General features: G+C 46.7%; 2 protein-coding genes across 5 annotated transcripts in view; one reads left to right on the top strand and one right to left on the bottom strand.

Annotated features, from left to right (window-relative positions):
* KCTD10 (potassium channel tetramerization domain containing 10) overlaps positions 1-13,576 on the top strand; it is a 15,972-nt gene extending 2,396 nt beyond the window's left edge. For 2 of the 4 annotated variants that reach the window (XM_082066311.1, XM_082066313.1), the window contains exons 3-7: positions 3,866-4,035; positions 4,515-4,604; positions 5,288-5,340; positions 5,796-5,991; positions 6,561-9,998. In XM_082066311.1, coding sequence (XP_081922437.1) covers positions 3,866-4,035; positions 4,515-4,604; positions 5,288-5,340; positions 5,796-5,991; positions 6,561-6,779 — 728 coding nt within the window. In that variant the 3' untranslated portion in view covers positions 6,780-9,998. Of the gene's footprint in view, positions 1-3,865; positions 4,036-4,514; positions 4,605-5,287; positions 5,341-5,795; positions 5,992-6,560; positions 9,999-10,601; positions 10,687-12,890 lie in introns of those variants that run through there. The other 2 variants (XR_014185469.1, XM_082066312.1) reach the window with 2 other exon arrangements.
* Positions 10,651-27,555, bottom strand: MYO1H (myosin IH). The gene is made up of 31 exons (XM_082066309.1): positions 27,403-27,555; positions 27,159-27,274; positions 26,554-26,752; positions 25,953-26,033; positions 25,337-25,516; positions 24,818-24,916; positions 24,364-24,477; positions 23,934-24,005; positions 23,268-23,387; positions 22,848-22,915; positions 22,421-22,526; positions 22,168-22,248; positions 21,608-21,699; positions 20,125-20,219; positions 19,865-19,911; positions 19,554-19,634; positions 18,982-19,087; positions 18,612-18,729; positions 18,214-18,327; positions 17,882-17,958; positions 17,434-17,502; positions 16,710-16,794; positions 15,967-16,126; positions 15,355-15,438; positions 14,801-14,894; positions 14,239-14,294; positions 13,638-13,773; positions 12,871-12,938; positions 12,408-12,505; positions 11,333-11,432; positions 10,651-11,082 (listed from the first exon to the last, which is right to left on the bottom strand). Exons 1-31 carry the CDS (start codon positions 27,526-27,528, stop codon positions 11,059-11,061), a joined length of 3,066 nt encoding a protein of 1,021 aa, XP_081922435.1. The 5' UTR covers positions 27,529-27,555; the 3' UTR covers positions 10,651-11,058.

The raw sequence follows: 27,555 nt of genomic DNA, 5'->3' as shown, positions 1-27,555 counted from the left end.
TGGAAAGAAGGAATGTGCAGTATGTCAAACTACAGTCTTCTGAAGGTGCAGTGCTCAAATACTTCACTTCTTTACCAGAGACGTTGATTTTATCTTCTGCCGAGTTTCCATAAAACATTTACATTTCAATGAATACTACAGTTAAAATGTGTTCGTGAGTCCTGCAACTGGTAGCATAATTTTATATTCTCACATCGTGGAAGTGTCACGGAGTTTAATTGCAAGCACAGCTTTCTGGTTGTGCGCTGACCTTTGCCCAGAACTGTTGATGGACTTGGATACCTTGTTTTCAACAACAACTACTGCATTGCTGAACCTAAAGGTTCAAAACACCTTTTTGTGGCAAGTTAATTATTTGAAAATTTTGTTTGAACTTGCTGAAAGTATAGAAAACGTAGTATGTGGTTAGATGAATGGGACTGAGTTTTGAGCGCTTCAGTCTGTATTTAGAGGTCATGTGAAACAAGAGATGGATTTAGTAGGGCTCTTGTCATAAGCTTTCTTGAGACAGGAGGAAGTAGATTTGGAGGATAAAAATATAAAAAATACAACCTAATTCTGAATATTCCTGTTTTAGCTAGAAGTCCTTATATTTAAGTTGGGGAAAAATAAAAATCTGCATTGTTCCGGGTGTTATACCCTGGATTTTGCAAGGAAAGCAGTAACACTGGTGCTGTGGTTTGTGGGCTTCAGATCAAAGGGTCTCTCAGCTGCTTCTCATGGGTCTGTGCAGGTTCCATAAAAACCCCAGTCTGTGGGTGTAACTAAAAAAAAGCCACATGTCAAATGAGAAGCGGCACTTTGGGAAGCCCGGAGGGGTGTTCTGGTGGAAAGGTGGTGGACCAGTTCATTGAAGACCTCCCCCCTCACTGGGAGACTTCAGGCAACTCCAGAAGTATCCTCCCATCCCTCCCTAAAGCTGCTCTGTGTTTCACAACATTTGGTAATTCGAGATTTCTCAAGTCCTTCAGTTGGGAAATGGATTGGAAATTCCAAGTTAGTTTAGGGAGCCCACCCAGGCGCAGTCTCAGCGCTTCCTCGGGGCAGGTACGGCTGGGTGCCCACACGTTGCGTTCCTGAGGCTCCGCACAAGCGTGGGTACATTTTGCTGGAGAGCAGCTGATGGTATTACTGCTGATACTGAGGTAACTGGAGTTTAATCTGATTAAAATATCACGCTTGAGACATAGAATCACGGGTTTATTTTGCTGTGGGTCCCACAGTGTCTGTGTGGGATTGTTCCCTTTAGCCAGTTTGTGTTTTAATAGGAATTTGATACTTCCTGTGTGTTGTAACTGAGACACTCCAGTCACAGAGCTTCTTGCTTTATCTCCCCTTGCCTGACATGCTCCTGGAAACTGGGACAATAGCATTAGAGCTGCTGGAGGAAACTCTTTTTATCTGAAATTCTTCAAAATAGTGCTGATTGGTCACACCCCAAACCTGGCACAAAACAAAGTGTTTCCTAGGAAGAGAAGCCAGACTTGCGGAGAAACTGGACAGAGTGAAGTTTTTAAACAGTCCATGGAATGTGCCACTCGGGTCCTCCTCTTTGTTCGGACACATTTTTCTGACCCCAGCACCATCTCCCCAGCTCCTTCTCAAAGCTGAACAATTACAACACGCTGCGAGTTGGACCGTAGGAGAAGAGTCTGGAGTTCTCTGGCAGTGGGTGGCAGATGATTATTTTCAGCTTAGAAATTGTTCACAAACTGTAGCAAATCGGCATATTTTGAAAATTTTATTTTTATGGTAACGAGCCGATAGAAGGATGTGAGTTTTCCAGGTGCATCCATCTGTTTCCCATTTTCTTTTTTGCAGTGGGTTGGTATTTTTTTGCTCCTCCCTCCTTGCTGCTGTTCACCAGTTAGTCGAGATGCTTGTGTTTCCTTCAGCTGCCAGCAAGGCTGTTGAGCATCCAGCAGTCTGCAGGCTCAGGCTGCTGTTTCATCGGTCAAAGCTTCGTCAGAAAACGGAATTTGGTTTAGTTTGAGTGTTTGGATGCCATCCCTGAGATTTCTTGTAAAACAAAAGATTAATTTCCTACAAGTCTAATGTGTGTACATACAGTTCATAGATTACATATTCCTACCTCTGTTAAAGGATCAGGGGATGTTTTTGTAACACCGCAATTAAAAATGGCTTTAAATGACTGTAGCTGAACCCCCTTCTTGGGCTGTGCACAGTGCGACTGGGTGGCAGCAGAGTCCTTTTCCTGTGAGTCATGTCGCCTTGGCTGCACACGGGCTGTTTGGCTGAAACAGAAGGTTTTTTGAAAGCTGTTTTAGCCGCCATCACTTGTATTTTGCAATGCTGCTTGAAATATTTTCTCAGCCCCCCTCCATGTGAAAGTGAGTAATTCTGCTTTGCTTTCGCCATCTGTAAACACAAAGTTGGAGCAGATTTTTACAGCCTATGGAGGGAATCACAGCAGAGCTGATAACAAAAAGTTTGGAGGATCCCAGTTCTGCCCTGAACCTGCCCTGAACCTCCCTCTAGTAAACTGTCCACAGCTGCATTTGTGGAATATGGATGTCCTTGGTTATTACCATGTCTTGTGCTCCCCCTTCTCTTTAAAATGGGAGGTGTTGCTTTCCATACCCTTGCATTGACAAATGAGCGTTTGTGCTCTGGTTGCTCCGGTGTGTATTGTATTCATTAGCCTGGATCAGTCTTTTGTCCTTTGATTCTCTGTCTTTAGTTCTCCTGCCTCCAGCTTTCTCGTTTGTTATCACAGTCTGTAAAATCACAACTGCAAGCGCATGTTGTGTTTCATGCAGACAGCAGGGCAAGGAGGGAGGTGAACACCTGTAGTAAACTGCTGGAGAGCATCTCCGTTTGCCACAGAACAGCACAAAGGGGCTGTGCTTGCTTTCCAAACTGAACCAAATGTTCAGACTTTACTAGTAATTCCATTCATGCAGAACATACAGGGTCTGCTTTAACCTACTTTCCTTATTTGTCCAAAATATGAGTCCTTCCCCACAAGCGTTTCCTCGCTGCATTCCTGAGCTGCAGCCCGTGCGAGTGGCCATCTGTTCATTTATGGAAACTCCAGCCTCAACATTGCCTGACGATTCTCAGGGTCCAGCCTGATTCAGGCGTCAGACGTGCAACCGGGGGTGACGAGCAGACCCTTCCATCACCAGATCACTGGAAAGCATTTGAGTTGTAGCTCTGTTTTCTCTTCTTCAGACCATTGTCAGTACGTAGCGGTGCTGGTGAGCACCAGGACATTCTGCTTACGCATGCTGTTGCATCAGATCTTCCAGCAGTTTAAGACATTGTGCTAATAGCACTTTGTTCTAACAAATTAATGCACTTTGGGAATATAGAGACTGAAACAGTGTTTGCTGTGACGTTGCCAAGTCTGTGCTGTTTTTCTCATGCTGAGCTTTTTGCACATCTCCTGGAGGTGGTGGATCATGGCGGATCCCCGTGTTGTGTTCAGGTGCAACAGCCTTCAGAGGGTCACATCTGCTTGGCTCTAGTAAGCCGTCTGCAAGAAACAGCCACACGTAGGTGTAACAGGGCCCTAAGATAGAAAGAGAGAAAATAATAATGTGTCAGGTGTAGAGGAAGAACAGAGCTGGTTAGTTTGAAAATGAGAAGGGCTCATTCCTCTATGGAAATAACTGGAGAACTATGAGAAACAAGTGATCTTCCTCCCTTACTCCCACATTCTCTGCACTTGACATGCAGGAGGAGACAATGAATTCCCCTTGCTTTCTGCTCCCCTGCTCTAGCAAGGCCCTGGAATTAGTTCCTCTTGGCAGGAACCTGCCTGGCCCTGCAGTCCCAGGCCACTGCCAAGGCCTTTTGCCATGTTTGCCTTTTCTGTACTGTGGTCTTTTTCTGTCCCTAGGCTGGATCCTGATTGACCGCTGTGGAAAACATTTTGGGACAATACTGAACTACCTGCGCGATGGGGCTGTGCCGCTCCCCGAGAGCCGCAGGGAGATAGAAGAGTTGTTGGCTGAAGCAAAGTACTACCTGGTGCAGGGGCTGGTGGATGAGTGCCAGGCAGCCCTGCAGGTAGGTCACAGAACCATGGAGAAGTCAGTTCCTCTGGCTGCAGGGATGAGAAGGCTGTGCTGGGTGGGAAACAGCGTTTGGGTAGAACAAGATTTTCTACTGATCTCCTGGTCTCCACTTGGTGCCTTTTTGAGCCTGGGATGAAATCGAAACACTTCATGTCGTTCATCTGCTGGAGTCTGGTCACAATCAAATAAAACATACTGGGTTGTTCTCAATTTGTCCTGCTACCCTGTTACAGTGGGGCATAAATAATTCCTTGGTTTGCCCTGCTGACTCCTGGGAGTGTGCAGGGAGCAGCCTGGCTCCTCTGCCGTGTTCTCTGCTGCTGTCAGCGGTGAAATGATTGTGATCAGAGCCTGAACCGCGACTGGCTGCGCAGTGCAGGGCAGGGCCAACCCTGAACTCTTCAGCACAGCAAATGCAGGACTGTGAGTGTGCCCTATTTACATTCAGCTGCTGTTTGATTCTTGTTTCAGCAGAACAAAGATGCATATGAACCGTTCTGCAAGGTACCAGTCATCACATCTTCCAAAGAAGAGCAAAAGCTTATAGCCACTTCTAACAAGGTAAGAGGGGCCGGGCTGTGCCATGGCTCGGGGGGCTGGCCTCCTGCCCTGGCCTTGTGTGGGGCCTTCAGGATCTTTAAGATATGTTATCCATTTTCAACAACAGCTTACCCTAAAATACATGCACTTCAACTGCTGGGCTGCAAAGCTCTGAAAATCTGGAGCAGACTAAACATTTCTTCTGAATTAAAAGTCAAACGTTGCTCAGGCTGAGCCTGGCCACTTATTTCTCCACGTAATGTGTTAAAACAGAGGATGTAGGCAGTAGCAGGCTGATGGAGCAGATCCACGGGGCAGTCAGGTGTTCCACCTATCTGTCCATGCTGGTTATTAATGACAGATACTTTCTTCAGCTAAAGGGAGTCCATGGCTCCTGTTTTGGGAAGCCGGCTCGCTGCGGCAGGTGGAGGGGAGGATGCTGGTGACAATGATTAGTGCTGGTAATAAGGCAGAGGGCAGGTGAGAAGGAGTGACGATCTCCTCGCAGAGGGGTCAGAAGGGGTCGCAGACTGTTGCCAACCTGCGTGTGACAGTTTTGCAGCAACATCAACCAGATCCCGCTGGGCTGGGGCCGGGTGGTGTCACGTCGTGTTGCAGCTGCTCTGCTGGGGGGTGTTGGACTGAGCTGAGATTCCAGCTCTTGCTGCTCCTCCTGTAACTGATCTGTGGTTTGTGTTTTACAGCCAGCGGTGAAGTTGCTCTATAACAGAAGCAACAACAAATATTCCTACACCAGGTAAATGACATCAGTGGGACTTTTTTGAAGCTTTTCATAGACTAAAATCCATTATAAGCATTTGCTTTTTCTTCACTTCAAGTCTGGGACCTTATTGCCTTTTCTTTCTGTCTGTATATGTTCTTTGACATAGCACTGTTTCCATCCAGCTGAACTTGAGCTTAGGAGTGCTTTAATTTGGGTGACAGAATTTTGTACACAAATGGAATGGCCTGGGACAGTATTATGATGGTACTGTTGATGTTGAATTGCTCCTTCTTCAGCAGCAGGTTTTCCTGCTTGTACTAGTCAAATGCATTACCCGCTGCAGTCGGTAAACACTGCCTTGGTAGTGAGACAGTAAGTCAAAGGAAGCTGGATGTACAGGCCTGTAAATACTCACTGCCCGAACCCCCTTCTGTTCGGTGTGCTCTTAATTACTCCAACGTGACGCTGCCTTCCTTCATCTCTCACAGCAATTCTGACGACAACATGCTGAAGAACATCGAGCTGTTTGATAAGCTGTCCTTGAGGTTTAACGGGAGAGTGCTGTTTATAAAAGATGTGATTGGAGACGAGATCTGCTGCTGGTCCTTTTACGGGCAGGGGCGGAAGATTGCCGAAGTCTGTTGCACTTCCATTGTTTATGCTACTGAGAAAAAACAGACCAAGGTAGGAGTAAACCCTGAGTGCTTCCAGCCAGGGGCTGCGCTGGTATCAGACTGGCATCCTGACATCTAGTCTGTTTTAACACTCCTTTCATTGTTTAGCATCTCTGTAATCAATGCCATTCAAAGTGGGAGCAGCACGGTGGAGCTCATCCTGTGGGTTCCTTGGGGGGGTTGCTTGGCTTTGGTGTTTAACACAGGGCAGTTGTGATATTCCAGATATTCCCTAGTGTGGGTTCAGTCCAGTTCTTCATTATTCTCACTTAACCAAGTTTGGTTTACATCCCTATATAAAGACAGGTCCTGTGTGCAGATTTCTCCTTTTCCAGGAGAAATCTCTCTGAGTTTGGGGGCAGGCCAGTTCTGGAAAAAAAAAAAAAAGGTGGGTGATGGGTCCCAAAAACTTAAAGGAAATAATAGAACAGAAACTATTGTGTTAGAGAGGATTTCTGTGGCCAGAGTGCCATTAAAAGATTTTAAAACCAGAAAGGTATCAGGAGTTAACACTGAGGTAACCTGGTGTCTGCAGTGCCAGACAGTACCTGAGAGTGACCTGGATGCTCTGGCTGGCAGGTGGAGTTCCCAGAGGCCCGCATATACGAGGAGACGCTGAACATTCTGCTGTACGAGTCCCAGGACGGGAGGGGACCCGACAACGCGCTCTTGGAAGCCACAGGAGGGGCAGCCGGCCGGTCCCACCACTTAGAGGAAGATGAGGAGCGAGAGCGCATCGAACGCGTGCGGAGGATTCACATCAAACGTCCGGATGACAGGGCCCATCTCCATCAGTGAGCCGAGCGACGGCCGCAGACTGCGCAGCGGTGCTGCCCTGCGTCTGACCGGTGATCTGCAGCAGAGGACCAGGTGGTTTAACTTCAGTAAAGTCTGTAAATTATGTTTTGTAACAAACTAGATTATTTGGGGTATTTAAATGCAGTAGTTCTAGGACAGGAATAAATAAGGTTACTGGGCATTCGATAGACACTGTAAGATGGAGCATCTGGAGAAATGCCCTGAGTTTTTAGCACTCTTGTCTTTGCTGTTTCATTGCTGGAGAGGAAGAGGGCTGGCTTCCTTGGGCTTTAGGAGTTATCCTGCACTTTAAAAACAAAACAAAAAAAGGTCTGTTAGCCATCTACCTTCCCTCTGGGCGCTCGCTGACCCTGTCTCCTCCTGGGTGTCCCGTCGTGGGAGCGACACAGCGATGGGGATGCAGCAGAGCCACTGCAGAGCTCCCTTTCTCCCAGGCTGCAGGCAGTGGGGCTGGTGCCTCACTCCCGATGGGACAAATGCCATGTGCTGACTCAGTGTCTGTAGCACTGGGGACAGGGGGACCGGGGGGGCTGGGTGAGCTTGGCTGGCAGTACCTGGTCCCAGCTCCCCACAGCTCTCGGGACCTGTTCCACTTCATTGGAGCTTCTACAGCAACAAGCTGTGGAGCCCCCTCTGCTTCATCCACCCAGTCCAGGGGTGGAAAGTGTTAAAACTCCTCCCCAAGGAAGATCAGGAGCAAATAGTCTGTGATTGTGTTTCCATAGGGCGGTGTTGCTACCAGTTAGCGCCTAGAACTGCCTGCTGCTGGATCTCAGCAGGAGTTTGTTTCCGTCAGATGGCCGGTCAGAAGCTGCGGGTTTGTCACCAGGTAGAGCAGTTGTCACCGCAGGTTCAACGAGTGCAGGCGGGAGGTCAGCCGCTCTCATTTGGTTCGGTAACTGATACAGGAGCTTTGTCTTGCTTTGAGGGCAGCGCCAGCACTGTGGGGAAGAGGAGCAGAGCGTGGCCCTGAGGCAGCTACTCCTTGTTTGACTTTATCCGGAGCATATTCCAAGTCTTTTCAGAAATGGCAGCTGTGTGTGAAAGGGCAGAGCTACAGTGTTGTGTGGAGAAGGCCTGTGTAGTCTGGTTTTCTGAGAGTACTTTGCTATTATAAATGAATATTTTTGTCTACCTCCTCGTCTCTTATTGCCTATCGTGGAGTCGAGTAACAATTCTAGTGGCAGGTAGTGTGTTATTCGATAGGACTGTGTGCTGGAGGATAATGAGCAGAGCCACAGCTCTAATATCTAGTGTAACAAAACTTGAGTGGGAGAGAAACCCCATGTAGAAGTCTTAAACTTGCAGTCAGGCTGGCAGCTTGGCAGCACCTGAGTACTTTGGCCTATTCTGGAGTTTTTTGGACCCATCTTCTGGAACATCAAGCCCTGGCCCTGATGGCCAGACCTCTCCTCCAGAGCAGCAGCTCCATATTCCTGTTAGTGAGGTGGGTGGTAGTTTTTGGATTCCTGCTCCTGGCTCAGGGCTGTGAACGGCACGTTAACGTTTTAAAAACCAAAGGTGTTTTCAGCATCACCAGCGACGTTACTCCAGTGGTTCTATTTCAAATAGCGGTTATGTCTCAAACTACATCCTGCTTGTAGAGGCTGAAGTGTTTGCTCAGTGGTACAGTTTTGGCTCATCAAGTAAAGCTAAGGTGATTTCAAAGTTAGGCTGAGGTCATCTTTTTAGTAACCAAAGACTTTTCTAAGTTACAGACAACTGCTGTCTGTGGCAGATGTGGTTCTTGTTCCTGGCTCTACTCTTTTTGTCTTCAGCTACTGATTTATAAGAGCTCACCAGTAAGCAGCTGCATCAGTTATATTGTAGTTTGGCAGCTTTGGCTGTGTCATGACAGTTACAGGCTTCTGTTTTAAGCTGTACTTACATGTTTGCAACACGCTTTGGGTCTGCAGGAGTCCACAGTGCAGGTTGTTGTGAAGGACCCAGTGCCTCTCCCTTTCTACCTTCCGTGTGCGATAAGCCGGGGAGCGTGGAAGGAAACTCCTTGCGTTGCTCCGTTTCTCCAGCGCTCTGTACTTTGACACTTAGTGGCGTTACTGGGCTGTTTTTTGGTTTCTGAGCGTCTGTGACAGCCCTTGGGGTCTGGGCTCTGTGCTGCCACCGTGGCGGCGCTCATGCTGTGCTCCAGAAACACCGGCCCACGGCTGTAGAACACGCCAACAGTCCTGAGCAAACCCTGCTCGCTGAGCTGGGCGGTGAGCGAGGAGGGACAGACCCTCCTCATCCTCGGCTGTGCTGAACCACCCGCTTTCCTCACTCCAGCACTGGCTGTTCAGCCAAAAACCCGTCACAGGAGGTTCAGCTCCAGGAGGTGACATGTGGTGACACCAGTGCTAAGCACCTGACTGATCACATCTATGTGATTAACTCCTCTGTAAATAGATTCTTAACTGGCTTTGGGATTTCCTCTTTTGGGTTTTGCAAACCAAGTTCTTAAAAACCAGGGGCTGATTGTTTTTACTCTTTGTACAGCGGTTTATGTAGTTACTGGTTTAGTGAGTTACTTGGAGAGTGTGAGTTTCCGTTTTGTTGTTGTACTTCTGGGCAGACTCTGACTTGTCCCCTCCACGTGCAGTGACAACGTCCTGCAGTCGTGTCAGTCCGTCCATCACCTACCAGCCGCTCGTCCTCGGGCTGTGCAGAGACTTTGTTAACCCCCTTGCACAAATGCTCTCAGCTCCTGAGCCTTTTTACTGTTAATGGTTTTGCCTCTGCAGCTGTTGGATGTCAACGGGGTGAGCAGGGGCCACAGACCTGGCAGCTGGGGTGCCTCAGCACCCCCCCCCCAGCAGTGGCAGCAGCAGAGCTGACTCAGAGCTCGCTTGTCAAAGTGACTTTGACCATCAGGATAATGCAGAAGAGTTGGAACAATATCTGTAGCACCAAAGCAGCTCCTCCTGCGTTTCCATCAGGCAGGTTTTGGGTCCCAACCTGAGCCCCACTTGGCTCCAGCCCGACCCTGGAGCAAAGCTGAGGCAAAACCGTTTGGTCTTAATGGAGATGTTCCTTTCATGGACAACAGCAGCACAGTCAGCTGTTCTATACAATCATTCCCTCCCACTTTGTACTTATGCACAAAAAAGCTTAAGCTGGATTTCAGTGTATGGTTGATGTTTGCAATATCTATTTTCTTTATAAATGTAACACAATAAATTAGAAGATATTTCATATTTACATGCGAGTTGCTTTATTAGTTGTTTGAAGCATGCTGCCCCCGTGGTCCAGGAAGAAATACCAGACATCAAATACCTGCCATTGTTAGCTTTACCTCCTGGCAGAGTCACCAGGGGCTCTGCAGGGCCCAGGATTTCAAAGCAGGACATTCAGGATCTTCAGGCTGCAGTTTCGGCCCAGGCAACCTGAAGCTACTCAAGTTTGCCTCAACGTGAAGCAGTGGGGTGAGCAGGATGAACAGAGAGGCAATTCCTGCTTTCCCCCCTCCGGGAGCAGCATCCAGCTCCAGGGACCCCAGGAAGGTTCCTTGGCAGCAGGAGACTCGTTTCTTCTGCCCTGGTTTGCCCCAAACCAGCACAGCCCTCTTAAAGAGGAGGCGTTTGGGTCACCTTTATGGTTTTGATTGTGCTGCCTCAGTCTCCTGGGCTGTCCAGAGAGACCCAAGGCAGCGGTGCTCTGAGAGGAAAGATCTTCCCCGTCAGAGTGGACAAGAAAGCAGCTTCCTGGGACTTCCAGGTGAGCAGCTTCAGATGCTGGTGCACCAGCAAAGAGCCCAGCACCAGCCCTGCTGCTGCATTTCACCAGCTCCACACATTCCCACAGGTGAGCTGCTGGTTGTCACGGCTTTGCCTGTCTGCCTTCAGACCAGAGTGAACCTCAGTGATGTGCTCTTGCTGCAGGTCTCCAGGTGAGTAGTGACTCCACATATACCTGAAAGTCCTTTTGCTTCTGAATCCTTCCTGACTGATTAGAGCTCTTGGCTCTGAGTACACAGAGATGGACATTTTCTGTGTAGAACTGCAACTTTTGGTTTAAAAAGTGTCCTTGTGACAGTGTGTAATGAGCATTTATGTTCACTGGAATGTTATAGCAATGTAATGGAATTAATTTAGCTATAGTTAAGTGGTTTAAAGCTATAAAAAAGAGCCTAAAAGATGCAAGCAAACTCTCAAACCACAGCAGCCCTATGGCAGCAGAGATTCAGTGAGGTGTGAGCGCTGGTTTCATCCTGCAGGCTCCATTCTGGAGGACTGTGACCAGGAACAGAAACAGTTTCTCATCAAGACTTTGCTTGTGTTGACACCTGGGATGAGAAAAGGAAGGACTCATTAAATGGAGCACAAATGTTCTGTCCTCGAGGTGTCCTGTCTGTGGGAAGAGAGGTTGTGTTGTCACTGGGTAGTTACATCCTGCACCTCTCTGGTCTGTAAGAAGGTACAGGAACTTCTGAGCTCAGAGCAAGGGCCCTCGCTAGAACGCATTGTGCTCTCCACGGGGGCTGAGCACGAGGAGAAAGCGCAAATCACGTTCCTGGGGCTGAGCTGAGGTCTTACCACTGTCAGTTGTCCATTTTTGGCTTTAAAGACCTGAGGCTCCTGCCCGACGGCAAACACCATCGTCCCTTCCTTCCCAGAGCCAATGCGAAACTGAAGGCTGCAAATACAGACACAATTACTCATTCGGTGCTTTCCTCGCAATAGGCTTTACTCTAAGCCCCCTTTATTTCTGTTCCCTTGGCAAATCTTGTTAGATTAGAAGGTCAGAGCCCTCCAGCTTAGGTAAATTTCCTAAACAATTGCATTATAGCACCCAGCCCAGAAGGTTTGATGAATGGAGCAGGCCTGCCTCATCCAGGCATTTGAATTTTCCTGGTGCAATTAAGCGTTAGAAGATAAGCAGATCTGATCTGGAGAAAACCACTGAACACACAGAATCTAATTACAACTGAAACGCAAAGGCCAGAGAGAAAAGCTGGAGCAGAAGCACAGGTTTCATGTGCCAGTTTCAATTCACGCAGAGATTTGAGAGACAGACTGCATCCACCTGCCATTAGCTTGGTGGCGTGACTGGGAAGGTTCCTCTGCTCAGCAATCACATTTCGGGGCCTGCTCAGTCTTTAGGGAGAGGAATGTTTATCCTGAAGTGACCCCAGGCTCAGCCCAGCTTTCCTCAGAGCTGGTGCTAACGAGATCTGCTGTGAAACCACTAAACCCACAACCTCACACCCAGGTCACATTGGCAGAAGCCTAAAAAAAAAGTGGTTTTAAATGTACAGTCCCCTATAATTAAGCTTGGGTTTTAGGCAGCTGGGTCACAGGCAGCCTTTAGAGCCAAGCAGCACACCCAGCAAGGTGCAAGCACAAGGAAGCAGGTCTCATTAGCCTGGGAAATAGGCTGGAATGATTTTTGATATATTTTCTTGTTCCAGTGCATCGCATCTTGTTTCCCCTGTGCCGATGAAGCCGTGAAAACTGCACTAGTGCACCAGACCTAAGCAGCTTAGGGCACTGTCTGACGGGGTGATGTTAATAATGTTGACCTAGGCAGTCCAGGCCTAAAAGCTTTTGAAGCGGGTTCTTCCCTGAAACGCAGCCTGCACGATCCCACCCATCCAGCTTCCTTCCTCACCTTCCCTGCACAACCTTCACGAGGTTTTGCTTGTTGGCCAGCACGCAGAGTTTAGTGACCGTCTCAAAGACGTGCTCACACTGAAGTATCACATCTCCCTGGAAATAAAACAAAGAGGAACAGTCACCTGGCATCGCCCCGGCACATAAACCACGCGGCAGTTGTGCATTCAGAGTAGCGACTCCTGTGCAGAAGGGACCGAGAGCTACACAGCAGTTACAACAGTCATGTACAAGTTTGGATTGTTAAGCATCCTTTCCAGGGACTATTTACAATTTATAGCAGCTTTGTCCCTGAAAACCAGAAAGTGCAAGCTTTCCTGGTAAGTCAGGAAGAAGTCTAGCCAACTACAGAATTAGTAAACATCAGTACTTGTGTAATCCCACTATTTTATAGGAAAATATTAGAATCATCAGCTACCTTCTAACCACCAGCTCACAGTAGCTACATTACTATTTCCTACCTTCTGTTTGTTGTCCTCAGGAACATGAATGACAACAATCCCATCACTCAAGTTACTGGTGGAAATACCTTCAAAAGAAATCCAAGAATTAGAGGAAAAGCTCCCACAGCCAGTCCCACAGCATCGTTACCACCTTCCCAGCACTCGAGTGCTGTTCTCCGGCCCTGATTTGTTCTACAGAAATGTCTCATTCCTGCAGGAGGGCTCTGCACCTCACAAGTGTGAGGAAAGGGTATTTTCCTGCTTAGAGCAAAATGCATCAAAGCTACCACTTTGAAGAATTAATCTAAGCTTTCAAAATACCTTCTGAAGATCGCTTTATCTGCATCCACTTCTCCGTAATGCATTTCCAACAGTGGTTATTTAAACACGGTGCATTAGTTGTTTGCTCTATACCTTTCCACACTACCTTACTTTTGGTAAGGGAGGAGGGAGAAAGTCTATATCCCACCCCTGGACCGTAGTTCAGACAATGGCAGGAATAAAAAAATACCTAAAAAATGGGGTAGGAAAGTTGTTTGGGTTTGTTTGTTTGTTTTCTCCCCTCAATTTCAGCAGAATGTGATATCCTCCTGCATTTAAGCATTGCAAACAACTGTGTCCTCTCACTCATAATTTATGCTTCAACACACAGACCCTTTATCCATCCCCCAGGAAAAAGTGTTCTCAGGCAGATCATCGCCTCAAGTAGCTTTGAAAGACCAGGTTTCAGAAGTTCATCTTCCCACCTCCAGGGTCACTGGCAGAAAGGGAAGTCCCACCATTACCTTTCAGCGTGGTGTAGTCGATTTTCTGCTTGATCTTGGCCATTTCCACCACATACGCTGAGGATTGGGTCAGAACGAGCAGCCGGTCTCGTGCTTTGAACCCGTTCCTGTCGTATTTTATCACAGAGGTCACATACTGAAAACAATGAGTTGGTATCAGCGATTCTCGCTCGCGCAGGGTCCTGTGCTGGGAGCAGCTCAGCAGGAGCAGCAGATCCCAGCTCACAATACCTGCTGCAACCTCTGCTTATCATCATCTGCTTGGTTTTTTATACTCGGAAGTTCAGCTGGCAGAATCACACTTTGAGAAAGAAGTTTTACCTGTGCCCTCCATGCCATATAACCAAGGGAAGGGCAGCGCCAATACCTACACTTCCACCCATTACAGCCCAAATAGGGTTAGTGATGTTTTTTAAGCTTTTAATAAAAGGATTCTTAAATAATTTTTGCCTAGGTGCATTTTGAAACTTATTTCCAACTTAAAAGCAAGGGAATACTCGCTACGCTGCTATTCAGTATCCTGCCCTTTGTGACCGACCAGCCCCAGGATTCCAGTGGAACTAGTCTGAGTGCTGCTGAGCTCCCGCTGTCCTCCCCTTACCTTGATCTTCTCACCATGGATGAGCTGCAGCACTTTGGGGTTTATATCGTTCTCTTCTGAGGAGCAAACCAGAGAGATACACTGAGTGTGACAGCCAGCCACCGCTCCCACCAGTAAGATGCATGAATTATCTTCATCCCATTAGTCCTCATCCCCCTGGTGCCCCCTCTTCTAAACCGAGGCTGTTCCCAAGGTTCACAGCTCTCCTTCCCAGCAGCTCCAGTCCCTGCAGCCGGCGATGCTGCGCTGCAACACCCCCGCTCCCCGCACGGCCGGGGGGTCCTGACCCCTCCCAGCCCACAGGGAACTTTGCTCGGGTTTCCAGCACTCTGCCCCAAAAGGGATTCCCAGTACCCCCAGTTTGAGAGCAAAGTCTGGCAGATCAGTCACCACGTTCAGCGTCACTAGACATGACAGGGTGAGAACTCAAATGGTGGGGCCCAAACGCAGCAGGTGACGCTGCCCTTGTCAGATGGGAATTTGTCTTGTCAACTGTTTTGTCAGAGTTTTCCTGAGCGAGGAGCACGTGGCTGGGTCTGTCAGGGGTTTGTTGTGTACTCACTCAGCCGCGTGTCCACAAAAGGCTGGTTTATGCTCTGCGCGTAGCCCTCCTTCTTCCCTCGGAAAACAGCACTTGCTACCACTTTTTGCTCTAACTGTTTGGAGAAGGAAGAGTCCTTACTGTCTTAGAGTTTCTCCATCAGTCACATCAGCAGATAAAACATTGGCCCTGCACAACATCATCCTTTCCCTCATGCAGGATCTACCCAACTCACACTGCATTTCTTCCAACATCTTTAGGTTATTCCTGTACTACACCAAATAAAGGGGTAGTAGGGACTAAAAAGTCCTGCAGATTTTTCTTATTTATGGATATTTTCTAATTATATGGAGTGCAGTTTTAATGCCATAAGATGAAGACCTGCATGTCTGCAGAACTGACATCACAAGGGCCACCAAACCAACACTGGACTCCAGGCTCAGGAGCATTTGCTCTGTGGGGGGAGCGCTGGCCTCTCAGAAGCTGCAGCCTGTATTTTGGGCACTTCAGAGAGCAGATATTGCACGTCCACAGCATGTTTTAACTCGCACATTCGCCTTCCACATATTAGTTACCTGCACTCTCCTCTCAGCAGTAACACCTCGGCAGTATTTCCTTACTAGGTTCCTAATGCAGATTTTCTGTAGCATCTCAGATGTCTACATAAAAGAAAAGGAAAAAAGTTGTGCAAACAGCTCCTGCTGCAGTTCTAACAAATACACTGTTTTTCACATCACAGTTCCATTTGAGTTCAAAGTGTCATGGGATTAATTTTCTTTGTAATAGAGCTCATTAGTTTATTTTTTTTCTTGTCAGTGCATCTTCCTTTCTGCTAAAATGAAAAGCACAGAGCTCCCTCCTTTCCCTTGGAAACTTCAGCAACAGTGCCATTATTCCCACTCCCACCCTTGCCCAAATACACAGAAACCAGGGTCCAGGATCAGAACGGACTATTTCAGCGGGAAGGACCTAAAACAATCATCTAGTCCAACTGCCTGACCGATTCCAGGCTGGCCAAAAGCCAAAGCACATTGTTAAGGGCATTGCAGAGGATCTCGGGGTCTCCCGAAGGCTCTGCCATCACAGCCAAACACAGGACAAGCCGGCAGATCACTGCGCTTTTCCTGCACAAAGTGTGCACACAAGTGGCACAGGACAGAGGCCGCTGTCACCGCGGCCACCCTCACCTCTTCCAGGATGGAAGGAGGCTGGAGCCAGCTCTTGTCCAAGACGTTTTTTGGAACGTGGTCTCTGAGCTTCATGAGGTAGTTGTACTGCACAAGCCGCACAAATTCAATGTTCTCTGCGCAAAGGGGTCTCTTCCGATTGATGAAGCCTTTTATAAATCTACAGGACATGTTCAAACCAGAACTGGCACGTTATATGTTCAGAAATCAACAGAAACAAAAGGTAAGTCACGGAAAGCATGCAACAGGCTGACAGATCACTGATGTTAACTCAGGTATATTGTCACCTGTGTTACAGGTATGGAAAGCTTAAGCTTTATAATATTCCAAACATTAACACTTTTTGCAAGTTCTTTTGACCAAAATACAGTGTTTTGGAGTTAAAAAGGAAGATCAGCTCTACTTCTGATGCAGCATTCAGGAGCTGTGTTTAAGAGTGTGGAGAAAGATCACGTATGAAGAGAATGGTCAGGCTCACAAAGAATTTGTTTGGAGATCCCTTGTACTGATATAAACCAGCAGAGCAACAGAAACTGGAGTAACTCAGAGAACTCCTAAAGAGGTGACAGACATTTCTGATCAATCTCAGCCAGCAACTGTCCTCCTAACTACAGTGACAACTTTGAAATGGGTGTGAAGGAGACAGTTTTGACTCGCTGTACTGTCAGCCCTCTGACTTGTCCAGAGGCCACCACCAGGCTGGATGCCCCCCCTCCCCAGGACCACCACCCAGCCATAGTTACTTCCTGATGATCTGAACCGCCCACGTCCTCTTCTTGGCCTCCTTCCGCGCCAGCGCTCCTCGCCAACACGCCTCCAGCTTGATAGCTGCAAGAGTTCATCAGGTCCTTGTGTTAGTATCGGAGGTGCTGTGCCACACTGTCCTTTAAATTCACATCGCAGAGGTTAGAACTGCCTCTTTTGCAGCTCTTCCCACCTGAGATCTTTACAGTAAGAAGCTTAGAACATTTTCTTCTCTGTGGTTGAGATCTGGCACCACCTGCACTGCTCAATATCAAGGCAGCACCAGCCCTTGTCACCATTCAGCCTCGCACTGTCCCCTGCATGCCGCAAGCAGCACATCTTAGGCGCTGGCCTTTGAGTACACAGCATTATTTATCAGCCTGTCCACCGTGATAAGAAGAGGGTTCGTTTCCCCAGCGGTTAACGAGCGATTCCTCAGCAGCGCAGGCCCACACGCACAGCAGAGGGTGCTGCCGCCGCGCAGAGCGGCTGGCACAGCGCACGCCTGAGCGGGGCCAAGAGCAGCACAAGCTGTGAGGAGCTAAACCGTGCCAAAGGCACCTCTGTGAATGCCCTTCGTGCCACTGTCACCTGCATCTGAGCCAAACACCCACAGCCCCACATGGAAGCTGCCAGTGCTACCTGCAGCAACATGGATTCCTGACCTCCCAAAGCTGGAAAGCACAGTCCTAAGAAAAGAATCCTTGATTCCAGAGCCTGTACCTGCTTTTCTCTTCTTCTGGTATGCTCTCTTCCCAAGGCATCCTTTATATTTGGCCTGTAGTCTTGAAACTGGCAAACAAAGCAGAGATATTGCTCGTATCTATAGGATGGCAGCATTCAGGAGCTGTGTCACCAGCAATCAGACACACTAGGACCAGACGGAGGAATCCGAGTCCCAAGGGAAAGGTACTTAGTGCATCTAGACACCGACTAACAGTTACTGGCAGGACTGGGGAGCTCTGAAGGAGATGCTTATCCAAAACTCAAACAATATAGCTAGTGATTTCTCCTCATCCTAGAAAAAGATTCCCAGGTTTTCCTTGGACTCTGCAGAGCTGTGCAGACCAGGGGTCCCAGCTCTCACCATGGTGCATCTGCTACATGAACGTGGAGCCCAGAAACACCATTCACCCAGTTTATATACAGCGAAAGGGAACTGGATCCATACCCAACAGGTGCTTTCTGTATTCAAATGCATCTTCAGTAGCGAACAGAGTCTTTGGGAACCGAATGAATATTTTGGTTCTGAAAAAGAGACCATGAACAGCTTATTCACAGCGAGCCTTTGTTTCAGCTGCATTAACCAGGCTCAGAGTCCTCCAGAGACCACCCAGTTCACATGGTCGAGCAAGAGCCAAGCTAACGGGATCTATTCACACCACCACGTCTTGCAGCTCTGCAGGAAGGGCCACACAGTGCCTTGCAGTCACAGACAGGACAGAGGATCAAACACAGCAAGCACCGTCCAGCTGAGATCACAGTCAGAGAAAGGAAATTTACCTTCCCAATTTGTATTCCTCAGGCTTGTAACCAATGTGCTTGATGAGCCTCTCCACGCCTTCAGCTGCTGGCCCATGCCAGTGTGGCCAGGTAGCTGGACAGAGGGATTTGTACCTGAAACATCAACAAGACAGCAACACAAATGATTTGATGCTTGAGGAACCCCTTCTGAAACTCCTTCCCCCCCCATTCCTACTGCTTTATTCAAGGCAAAAGATGCCACAGCAGATCAAAATGGATACAGATAAAAGACACACAACGGTTATTTGTGAGGCAGAAGAGTGTCTGCTGACACTTCCACATCTGTCGCTGGGACCTGACATTTACACAAACCTTGTCCTCAAGCCCTCGTGGGAGGGCAGATTTACCTGGCTAAAGGGCAAAACAGTTCCACCTACCTTTGCAAGAAGAGCTCATATTTCCGCCGGTACGCAAAGCCGGCTCGTCTCACTCGCAAGTGCTCCATCAGGCCCAGGTATTTCACCTGATGTCGGATCAGATAATCATCAAACTTCCCTGTTGCAAGCACACACATTCGCTGGTAAATAGTGTCCATACAAGCTCCCTCACTTGTCCATGTATTGGGACAAATAAGGAAGGAATAAACCCCACAGTTACTCAAGATGACAACTGCTGCTAGCTTAACTAAGGTTTATATATATATAAAAATATATATACAGCATATATATATATATGCTGTACGTAGCTACAAGCTAAAGTCTCTTGCACTTCCTTAATCTCAAGTGTGTCTTCAGCCCCACGTCTTACCAGGCTCCTTGTTCTCGTTCGGTTTAATGCACCGGACATACGAAGGCTCCTTGGACATCAGGATTTCTATCAGACTCGTCAGGCTGTTTTTGAACTGAGTTGCAACCTAAGATGACATTGAAAGAACCTTCTTAACTTTGGAACTCATCACTGCAGTAACTGAAACCAACTCATTCCCTGCACCCATATGAAGTGAAAGGCTGACGTTCGTGTTAGTACCACCGAGCTTTTGAAGCACCGTCAGTCACCAGTTACCTGGGCAGAGCGCTCAGCTGGGATATTTGAACCCCTGCCATGCAGCTGGACGCGCAAGGCAGCCCTTCAGAAACAAACTACTGCTGGATGCCTGGCACAGGGCTCATTTCAGTAGGACACATTAATTACAACATTAAGATCTGTCACTGCTAGCTGCAGTCTCAGCAACATCACTGTTCAACTACCAGGAACTTTGCAAGGGTGTCACACCAGCAAAAAAATCCACTGAATTCAGGACTAAGGACAGGAGTGGTGATTAAATCAAGATGTGGGAAGCTGAGTTTATATTCAAAGTTAAGACTAAAGGTGAAACTCACAGTCTCTGGTCTCCTCCTGTTGTCGAGTTCCGATAGTAAAAAGCAGTCTCTAATTATGCCATTTTTAGAGTTGCACAGCACCTGAAACAGAGTAAGTGAAAAGCTGCCTTATTTAGCAGCCAGGCCATTCCTACTGTGGTGCTTCTAAACTTGAGCAGCACAGCTATAAGGACATGCATATAGGTGCCTAAAGAACATTGCTAAGGAGAAATATTTGTTCTTGTTTGCTAGAGATTAAATACATCTTCTGCAAAACATTTCTGCTTCAAGCAAGGTATATTAAGAGAACAGCATCCCTTTTTTGCTCTTACCTCTTTCAAGTTTCTGTACAGTAGATCATTATTCTTCTCTAGAAATCCTGGAGGAAAAAGAGAGGCTTTAATTCTTTTGGAGCCTACACACTTTAGCACAAAATCTGGACACCTAAATCCCAGAAATTCTCACTGCATTCACTTTTAAGACTTCCAAGTAACAGTACCTTCAGAGGGCAGGTATTTTGTAATTATCTTCACATTAAGTTATTATCTACCACAATGGCTTAAAAGCTCAGGCAACTTCCAGACGCACTCACCAACAGCACAGTAAGTGACTTCTCCTGCATAGTGAAGGAGGCGGAAATCCACCCAGTCGATGGATTTCCGTGTTTTCTGGTCCGCAAGCTTGCGACTGGAGGGGAAAAAAAACCAAAACAAAACACAACATACCAAGAGAAAAAGCAGCAAACAGACTTTCTCGCCTTGTAGAAAATCACCTGTGCAAAAAGCAGCTGTAGGACAGCTGGAAATCTAATGTTTGTTCCTATCAATATGGCACTGATTATACAGTTATGGCCCATAATCAAGTTATCATCTCGGTCCATTCTGAACAGCTGGCAGCAGAGAATGGCAGTCAGCAACCAGAAACTCCTCAGAATATCCGTGACCTATCCATTGCCATTTGGCAATGATCACCCTTCCCAGATGTATCAAGATTTCCTCCTGTAACATCCATTTAAATACATTCTCGCTGCCTACATAAGAAGATCACCAGCTTCCTCCATTTCAAAGTGAAACCAGGGGGGGAGGATTTTTTTGAATATTTTGCTCTAGAACAAGAACCTAAATACAAAGCAGAAACCAAAATCTTCAAGAATAGCAGGTAAATTTAGAAAGCAAGGACTCCTGGCGGGGGGGGAAGAGCAACTCAACAGTTTAACTTTCAGCTTTATAAGCAGTCACTGACAGCAGAGTTGTGTGTCACAACAGCACATTAGTACATCAAAATTTCCTTCCAAGAGTATCGCCAAGCACAGATCCCATTTAAGCAGCTCTAGCACTTCTATTTAAAGCTTTTAATCAGGCAGAACATTAAGGCACATTGTGGTGACAAGGAACTTGGCTACAAATCTTCCACTTGGCTGTGACGAACTTCAGAGATGTAGAAACGGTGACAATTCAGCAGCGTGACTCTGAATTAATGGCTTGTCAAAGCCCTTCAGTAGCTCCTGTGGGGAACTGCCAGAACAGCCCCGCACCAACGTGCTCATCTGCCACCAAAACCGAACCCAAAAAGACAAGAGTACTGACCACAATGCCACTCGTCTGAGCAGGAGCACGTTTCTTCCCTCTTCATACCCAAACCTCACACATATCAAAATAGACTCTTGAAGAATATCCATGTACCCCTCCCAGCCTGGGGCACCAGGCTCCTCTTCACAATATTTTCAGCTTTCCCCAGAGTCAGTGGGGGACAAAGCCACCAACAGCCAAAGCCACTGAACCTTCATAAACCAAAATCATGAGCCAAAGCCACCTAATCTTTAGTCCCCAATTGTAGTGTAGAATGAAACCAGACTCAAAGAGCAGCACCACACTAGTAAAGAGACAGAAATCCCCTCCTTTCCCAGTACGCCAGGTCATACCCTACCAGCATAGCACATCACAGTGTTAGACAGTGGATGGGCTGCTTGATTTTCTTTGGTACAAAGTAAAAATTGCTCCCTCCCCAATACTCAGTTATGGGTAAGAGATGGAAATAGTTTCCTCTGTGATAGGATACAGAGCATAAATGCATACGTCACGAAGTGGGCATGATCTCCTACTTTCTCTTCCAGCTTTTCCAAGAAGCTCAAATCGGTTGCTTCACCAGGTCGTAAGCATTCTTCATCCTGGAACAGCAGACACCGGATCAAACATTGCCCTGAACAGACAGCTCCCTCCTTGCTGATACTTAGTGCAATGGATGTCTGGCTTTGGGTGGCTGTGAAGAAGCACTCCTGGTGTTCTGCTGTCTCCCTGCTTCTTCTCAGAAGGATCCTGAGTCCCTGTTGCTGACCCAGCCAGCTGGGTCACTGTGTGCAGCTTCTTTCTACACCTCAGCATCTCCAGGCAAAAAGTGGAGAGAATGGCCCAGATCTGCCTTCTCAAGCTCTAGCAGCAGCACGCTGCCTTTAAAACCCACAACTCCAGCAAGCAGATCATCTACCTTAATCTTCTGGGTCTTCGATTACAATGTGTATTTGTCTACATTCTGAATAATGCACACCCAGCACATAATTAAAGGAAAAAATTATGATTATGGACCATAGCAGTAGGGCACAGGTAGGCGTTTTAAGTAGCACAAGCTCTGTTCTTACCAGAATGGAGATTATTCCTTTATGCTTCTGCTCAACCAAGTCACAGATGATCTTGTTGTTAAAATATGGAATTGGTTCCCACTGGAAGAGGAAAAAAAGATGACCAGTTTTAGAGGAAGTTCTTTTCTCTGCCCACATGAAAAACGCAAGCTCAAAGAATAAAAAAGCAGGATGCCTTCTTCATTGATGATCAAAAGCATTCAGTGTCATAGTAGTTCAAAGACAAAAGGGTGAGGGAAAAATAATAAGTTACCTCTATTCCTTCCAGTTCATATTCCTCCTGCTCTGCTTTCAAGGTCATCTCAATCAACAGCTGCTGGAGCTTCTCATTGCAGTAATTAATGCAGAACTGCTCAAAGCTTCAGAGTGGTTAAATAAGCATTAGTTTTTTTATTTATTTCATGGACAGTTTTACTTCTCCCACCACTACCTACCACTTTCCAGCCAACCAGCCCCCTGTTGTGCACACCCAGCCCATGGATTCCTCCCACACTGTTTTATCAGTGGCTCCAGACCAAGCTAAAGCTTCCCCCCAGGGGTTCTGCGGACCCTGGGCACTCGGACTTTGCAGTTGCCCACAGTTTGCCTTGCTGGGATAAGACTACATTCAAGAAGCCACACAGGACATGCCCACACCAGCCTAAGGACAGATCACCCCACACCTCAGGAGCTGCTGTTACCTGTTTGTGTCCAGCACTTCAAAACCATAGATATCCAGCAGGCCAATAACTGTTTTCCGAGTTGAATCCTGTTAAAGACACAGTTGCCCTGTAACTTCTGCTGTAGCTCATGCTTTTCTTCCCTGCACGATTCATGTTGTTTCTTCCACCTAAATTTTAAACTTTCTCTTTGAGAGCTTCACGTCACATGCCAACAGAGTAGCCACTTTAAAGCAGGTAATGAACTTGTAAAACTATTTAATGAACCACCTTCCACATCTAACTGAACAGTTTCCAGCTCAGTGCTGTGGGATTCTCCTACATCAATTATCAAGCATCCAAACTATTTGGTGATAAGAGCTGTAGGGCACCACTGGAGGAACTCTGCTCAACATGTCAGGAGCACACAGTATCTAGGAGGACACTAGACAAGAAACCAACCTTGTTGGCTAGAGAGCCGTTAATTTTGTTGACTAGCCAAGTGAAAGTTCGTCCGTAAATTGCCTTTGCTACTGCATCCCGAGCACAGAATGCCAGATCCACGTTCAGTGGGCTCAGGACCTAAAAAATACATAAAGGTATGCCAGAAATGATAAATAACACAGAAGATCAGAACAAACCTCTGCAAACTTCTTCAGCCACAAACCAGCAGGATTCTGATACTATGTTTTGAAAAGTGCCAATTTAGACAAATGGGGAGAAGTATTCTGACTTCCTTTTAGTTTTTTTTTACTAAACTTGGTACAAAATGCTCAAAGAACAGTTTTTACCAGTGCTTTTCTCTGTTTATGCAGCCCAGATACCCAAGAAGCACTCTAGGGACTGAACAAAAGGGGATGGTTTGGCTCAAATACAGGACTGCCTGCAAATGCCTCTTTCTGGCTTCTTAACAGTTACCACCTTGTTCAGCAGTAAAACTCTAACACTAGGAATATGTTTTAGCTTAATTTCTCAGGCTAGAAGACAAAGGTGATACAGAGGAGGAGAGAGCCAGTGAGAGCTGTCTGTTTTTACGGTAACACTGCTGGGAACAGAGCTCCTCATCTGTCACCACCAACAGCTGGGGTGGCTCTTGGCTGCCTGGGGTTACTCAGGACTACTCGATACCTCTTCAGATCTGGCTTCAATCTTGCGATGGGTCAGAGCTTCCTGCAGAATGGACAAGTGCACACCCAGGAGCTGCAGAAAAAGAAATACTTGCACTCAGAGTCTGGCCAGCAGGAGATTGTTTAAATAAGCAATGTTATGTGATCAGTAGGGCATAACGCCGACCAGTCCATTGCCATTAATTCCAGGGAGACACCAGCCTTGGTAGATCTCAGTTGTATTTATCTTTAAGCAAAAATAAGAAAGGAAGTTTCAAAGAGATGTTCTACAGAGAAAAGGGACCCTATAATTCAAGATGGTTTATAACAAGAGCTGGGTATTTATACAGCAATCCTTCGGCTTTTAGGAACAGATGTTTTTGTCTTTAAGAGGAAAACCCAGCAAGGTTAAGGCTTCCTTCATAGTGTCAGTATTCCCGGTGCTGAGATACCTTTGAAATCCATTTGATCTGCGTGCCATCGCGAATGATGGCATGGCCATTGCTGTCTTCTTCAAACTGAATGTTCCCGAGGTGCAGGACACTAGCAACAATTCCAAAGAGATGCTAATAACAAGAGATATACCATTAGAAAACAGGTTCCCACGGCTCCATAGGACGGTACTAATCTTTCCTACGCAGGCCAATAAACAGAATATTGGCCACACTGAAGGAGGCAAGTCAGACAACCTGCTTCAGAGATACGCTGCCACCAGTTGCCATCACGCTGTACCCAGTGACAGAGCTCTTCACCCACTCGCTCCCTCAATCCCCCTGAAATTATGTCCTATTCCATCCTTAACACTTCTCCCAAGCAAGACTGCTTCCAGCACTTCTAAGGAAAGAGAGCAGCACACTCCTTAAGTACATTCCCTTTGGTAGGCTCAGTTCCTTTCAACATGCATACCTCCAGATCTTTTTCAGTAAAGTCAATGATAGAAAAAGCTTTGCGGACTATTTTCCAGTCATTCTTGTCATTAATAGAAAACACTTTGGCACATCGACCCTACACAGTAAAAGAAAGATGAATTAGTACAATTCGTTGGCAAAGCACTTTTCTTATCAGCAACAAACATAGCATACTACTGGGCATACTGCTTTTCATTCCCAGTTTCCTCAACCTGCACAGGTGCAGTCTGCAACTAGCAAGTTTCTTTCGCTTCTGCTAATCCTGAAAGTGGCTTGTTTGATCAGATCTTTAAGCTTATACTTAAAGATTCAGGCAACTTAAAGCTTTGAGCTTCAATAGCGACTGCCATAAAACGGCCAAGTTTTGTGAAGAGCCTGGGCTTGCAGCCATCTTCCATTTTTATGGTAATAATACCTTCTACCTGAGTATCCTTACTTAGTGTGCAAGGAAAGCTGCATTTGCAGTCCTTACAGTTTGAGATATAAGATACAGAGAGAGGGACAAGCTCTCACCGACCTGGATGAGATATGCGTACTTCTGGGGGTTGCGCTCCAGCCCAAGCCAGCAAAGAAGATCCTTGTCTCCACCCTCTAATAACTGGTAGAAAATATGGAAATTCCTTTCTCCGTGGTTTTGGTGGACAACTCTGGATTTCTCAATTAGGTAGCTGAGGATGTGCCCTCCCACTGGAGCTCCCTGGCAGAACAAAGCAACCAGATCAACACCAGCAGATAAAAATAACATCACTGTGATGGCTGTTCCTCCGCATCTAGGAACAAGGAGCAGTGCCAGAAGCACATTTCTGCTGTTACTCATCTGCCATCTTGTGTTTAAAAGTTCGCATCCAACAAGAGTACAAGCTGTAGCTGAAGAGTTTGTTGTCCTTCTAGTGTAACTTGTGCTTTACAACAATCTATATTAGCTTTCTACTAAGTGTTGGCAGTATCGCCAGCAATACAGGAAGCTTTCAGGATGCATAACCAGTCACTTTACTCGCAAAATGCAATGCCTGTAAAAATAGGGTCAGAAATCAGCAGTGTAAGTCTTAAAAAATCCTGTGCTGCCTGGTAAGTGTCCAAGAGGTTCACTGATACGGCTTGTTTTAATAGCGGTCCATTAAGTTTGTTCTCACCTTAAAATCAAATTGAATATCCATGTATTTCCCAAATCTACTCGAGTTGTCATTCCGCAGAGTTTTTGCATTTCCAAAAGCCTGTGGGTAAAGAGGTGGATTGAGTCACTTGTCATCTTACCGAGAACCTGACACCCACGACGGGGCAAAGTTCCAGTAACTAAGACTTGCTGCATCAGCTGAGTCCTCTTACTGAATTTAGTGGGACTAAAGAAAAACAAACTAATGTATTTCCCTAGTTAAATGTGGAATTCACCTAAACAAATTATCGCTCTTTCTTATATGACCTATAACTGAAGCCACATGGAACTGTTGTCTGGTGCACAGTTACCTTGTACTGCCAGGTTTCAGCTATCCTCCACCATAAACCCCAAGTTTAAACTTCTAAACATTAAGTAAATATTGAATCGCAAGCATTCTTTCAGAGGTTGTGGTGCCAAGAGGCCAAATGTATGTTATTATTTATCTTGCATATGCAGGCGCAAAATCATGTAAAACAGGCCATTCCTAGGTGCAGATGTGTAGACTTGGAGAAAAGTTTCGTGCAGGAAGGCCATCAGTGCCAACTCTTCTGCATTTTGTACCATTATGAAGTTTTTACCTCCAGAACAGGATTGGAAAGTAACAAACGATCGCGGACGATCTGCAGCTGCTCTGTAGTTGGACAGGTCACTGCGTAATACTGCAAAATCTTCTTGGATGCTTCAGTTTTCCCAGCGCCGCTCTCCCCAGAGATGAGGATGAAATGGTTGTTGTACTCGCTGCACATCACCCGGTAGGCATTGTCAGCTATGGCATATCTGAACGAGGATCACAAGAAGCGTTCAGAGGAGAAGCATCCATTAGAAGTAGCAACATGAGGCAGAACATCAAAGGTTTTTCAGAATTACTTACTCCTTGTCTAACTTTATAAATATTGTACACGATCACAGAATCATAGAAATTAGGAGAACACACTGAGTACTAGTCTGGACAGTTATCTTCAAGATAACTCTTCCCCTACAGTTTCCCAACGTGACTTTGGCAATTATTTTGTTTCCTTTTTCTTCTCACAGTCAACTAGAAGACAAATACATCCTTTCCTACTGGAAGATAAGAACATCAGCATTCACCAGACCTAGTGACTGCGGATACACATCCTCGTTGCTACACAGCATTACAGAAAAAACCCAGTTTATTGACATGAACTGAAAGGGTTCTACTTACAGATGTGGTGGCAGTTCAAAAAAGTTGACCCCTCGATAAAGCTGCATCTGTGTCACTGTGTAGATGTCCAGCTCTTTGTAAGGGTTGACAGACACAAGAAGAGTACCAATATATGTCTGCAGGGAGAAAGAATGGGAAACCTGCTCCATCACTACAATGATACACACACATATATGTATATGCAGCACATTCGGAGACATTTCATCTGCCACAGGCTACATGAATCCACACAACAAGCACTCACATAGATGAGATTCTCTTGGTATCGCTTGCGAAGGTTGTTCAGGAAAGCAGCCTCACTGGTGTGGGAGTCCAGAAGCACAAAGTCCTGCACCCCGACCCTGTCCCGGGCTATCAGAGCCCCTTCCATGTTTGCATCAGTGTTCTCTTCCACTTC

Source organism: Streptopelia decaocto (assembly GCF_964273445.1).
Source record: "Streptopelia decaocto genome assembly, chromosome: 15".
NCBI classification, from domain to species: domain Eukaryota; kingdom Metazoa; phylum Chordata; class Aves; order Columbiformes; family Columbidae; genus Streptopelia; species Streptopelia decaocto.
This window is presented reverse-complemented; position numbering and strand designations above follow the sequence as displayed.